The following is a 3,179-nucleotide window of genomic DNA, read 5'->3' on the forward strand; positions in this document are numbered from 1 at the left end:
AGAGAGAGAGAGAGAGAGAGAGAGAGAGAGAGAGAGAGAGAGAGAGAGAGAGAGAGAGAGAGAGAGAGAGAGAGAGAGAGAGAGAGAGAGAGAGAGAGAGAGAGAGAGAGAGAGAGAGAGAGAGAGAGAGAGAGAGAGAGAGAGAGAGAGAGAGAGAGAGAGAGAGAGAGAGAGAGAGAGAGAGAGAGAGAGAGAGAGAGAGAGAGAGAGAGAGAGAGAGAGAGAGAGAGAGAGAGAGAGAGAGAGAGAGAGAGAGAGAGAGAGAGAGAGAGAGAGAGAGAGAGAGAGACAGAGAGAGAGACAGAGAAACAGAGAGAGAGACAGAGAGAGAGAGAGAGAGAGACAGAGAGAGAGAGAGAGAGAGAGAGAGAGAGAGAGAGAGAGAGAGAGAGAGAGAGAGAGAGAGAGAGAGAGAGAGAGAGAGAGAGAGAGAGAGAGAGAGAGAGAGAGAGAGAGAGAGAGAGAGAGAGAGAGAGAGAGAGAGAGAGAGAGAGAGAGAGAGAGAGAGAGAGAGAGAGAGAGAGAGAGAGAGAGAGAGAGAGAGAGAGAGAGAGAGAGAGAGAGAGAGAGAGAGAGAGAGAGAGAGAGAGAGAGAGAGAGAGAGAGAGAGAGAGAGAGAGAGAGAGAGAGAGAGACAGAGAGTCATGGGAACATAAACATGGAGGATCACTGAATGCCTGTTTGTTCTGAATCTCATGTCTGTCATTCACTCACTTCTCATGAGTCTCTCACAGTAACATACTAAACAAGACGCCGGTGAGAAGTCAATGAATCAGTCTCACGTCTTCTGAGTCCAGAGAGTCTCTAAACGCTTCTCTAGACGTGAAGAACGAGGTCCACTCTCTCTCTCGGTCTCTCTCTCTCTCTCTCTCTCTCTCTCTCTCTCTCTCTCTCTCTCTCTCTCTCTCTCTCTCTCTCTCTCTCTCTCTCTGTCTCTCTCTCTCTCTCTCTCTCTGAAGGTTTGTAAGGTTATCTAGGAGTAAAGTAAATGAAGTCACGTGAAGCCGGTCAGAGACGCCTTCAGACCGCGAGCGCTTCAGTAAAGCAACACCTCACTGGTTATTCATTTGTCAAGTTCTTCCTAAAGCGAGTAAATAAATAAATAAAGGGTAGTTGAGCTATTTTTACACGCTCGTGCCATACATGACCCTCCTGATCCTGACACCACGTGCTCTCTAATCTCCTGCAGGAGCATGTGAAGTGTTCAGAAACACTCCTGAGAGAGTTACTCACTTCTACACTCTTTTTGAACTAAATAACGCTTTGGACGCGTGAACCGAACACACAGGTCCAGACGAGATGTCACGAGAACCCAGAGATCCTCTGTGGAGTTCATCTTTACGGGTTATTCACCGTCAAGTAAATAAATCGAGGGTCGTCGCTATTTTTGACACAGACTTGTTTAATAACTGACCGACCCTGAGGTCACGTGCACGCTCGCCTCGAACCTTCAACAGCGAGAATATATTTCATGCGTTTGTGACACTTCCGTTGAGTTCGACCCGTGACGTCATTCGTTTAGAACCGGGTCTGAAGTCAGGAGGTAAATAAAGCGCTGTATTCGGACACGCGGCTGACCCTGAGGTCAAGTCAGTCAGAGCTGATCTTCTGAAACGAGATTGAAAAGTAGGTTTGCATTATTTGTAAAGAAACCACCGAAGAAAAGCATTCAGTCTGAGATGAAGACCTCACGAATCTCAGCAATAAACTCCAGACATTAAAACAGATGCATGTCGTCCGGTTCTAACCAACACATCAACAGAGTCAGAAATGTTCTGATCATCAGTCCTGATTCTTATTGACTCCCAGCACTGACCGCCATGTGGCTAAGAAAGAAGTCAAACATATAAATATTAAACATGTATTCAGTGTCTGCTTTTAACATTTAATGGCTGCTGAATACCGTGAACTAAAATCATCCAGCTGCATAAAACCTCATTAAACCCGAGCTGATTCTGAATCCTGACACTTCTTTTCATTTCTAATCCAAAGAAAATATTAGCCCAATTAAAATCTCACAGAACGCATGAAAGGAGTGATTCAGTGACTCCTGAACCGATCTGTTGACTCTCTATCTGATTCTGATCTCCAGCCCGCGTGCTCTTCACGATCGGTGTCCGAACCGAACCCGGTTTACCTGCGTAGAAGCGCAGCAGCGAGCCCAGCTCGGTGTTCATGCCCTCCTCCTGCACGCGCCACGGGTCCTTAAATCCCAGTTTAAAGAGAAAGTCGTTCTGGATCTGCAGGGGCCTCTCCTCGGGCCCCAGACGCCGCGCCGCCTCTCCGTGCAGCTGAACGTAGAGCGCCGGACCCGAGTCCCAGTCGACGGAGGGACCCGCCTCGGCCGCGTCCGTTACCGGGCAGTCCAGCTCCAGCTCGTCCGAGGAGCTCGCGTACGTGTCCAGGCCCTCGAGAGCCGAAGCGTCGGTGCCCAGGGTCATATCGTCGCTGAGCGAGTCCCGGTGGCGGCCGAACCGGGCCCCGGAGCTCAGGTCGCTGCTGCTCTCCACGTCGGAGCCCGCGGAGCGCTTGACGGAGTCCTCGTCCTGAGGCTCGGCGTAGATGTCGTAACGGAACCGGTGCTCCTTCTCCAGCAGCAGCAGCCGCAGCCGGTCGCCGTCGCAGTTCCCGTTCACGTCCGTCTTGGCGGCGAGCCTCAGGACCGAGCCCGGTTTGCCGCTCAGGCGCTGCGCGATCTCGGCCGCCGTGCAGTCCGCGGTGCACAGCACGAGCCGCGGCGGGAGAGAGCGCACCGTCAGCCGGTCGTGGACGTGCACGGAGCCGCGGCGCAGGTCGTGGCGGACCCACTGCCGGTCACACAGCTGCAGCGGAGCCGCGGCGCGGTGTCTCTGCCGGTCCAGAGACGAGCTGACGCTGGACGCGTGCCTCCTCACCCTCCTCTTCCTCAGCTCGGCGGGGCTCCGGCTCCGGTTCTGACGCGGGTTCGACGCTCTCTGGCCTTCGTCGTCTTCTTCATCGGCCGCGGATCTCAAGGCCGCACCCGGAGCGCCGCTTTTCTTCAGTTTCACGCTCTCCATCCTCGCGGATCGCTCTCTAGTCCATCCGAGCGGGGATACGAGCGCCGCACAACGCGCTGAGGGGCGTCATGAACGATCGCGGCGCGCCGCTCGGCAACAGATCATGGAGTCTGAAAGCGGACGGGACAAATATCGCGAGAA

At 53.3% G+C, this 3,179-nt stretch overlaps 1 protein-coding gene across 2 annotated transcripts in view; it reads right to left on the reverse strand.

The window, feature by feature from the left end:
• The window catches only part of LOC122332434 (PH domain leucine-rich repeat-containing protein phosphatase 1-like), a 23,397-nt gene extending 20,218 nt beyond the window's left edge, over positions 1–3,179 (reverse strand). For both annotated transcript variants that reach the window (XM_043229742.1, XM_043229740.1), the window contains exon 1: positions 2,138–3,179. In XM_043229742.1, the coding sequence (XP_043085677.1) occupies positions 2,138–3,038 (901 nt within the window). In that variant the 5' untranslated portion in view covers positions 3,039–3,179. The remainder of the gene's footprint in view (positions 1–2,137) is intronic.

Source organism: Puntigrus tetrazona, unplaced genomic scaffold (assembly GCF_018831695.1).
Source record: "Puntigrus tetrazona isolate hp1 unplaced genomic scaffold, ASM1883169v1 S000000079, whole genome shotgun sequence".
Lineage (NCBI taxonomy): Eukaryota > Metazoa > Chordata > Actinopteri > Cypriniformes > Cyprinidae > Puntigrus > Puntigrus tetrazona.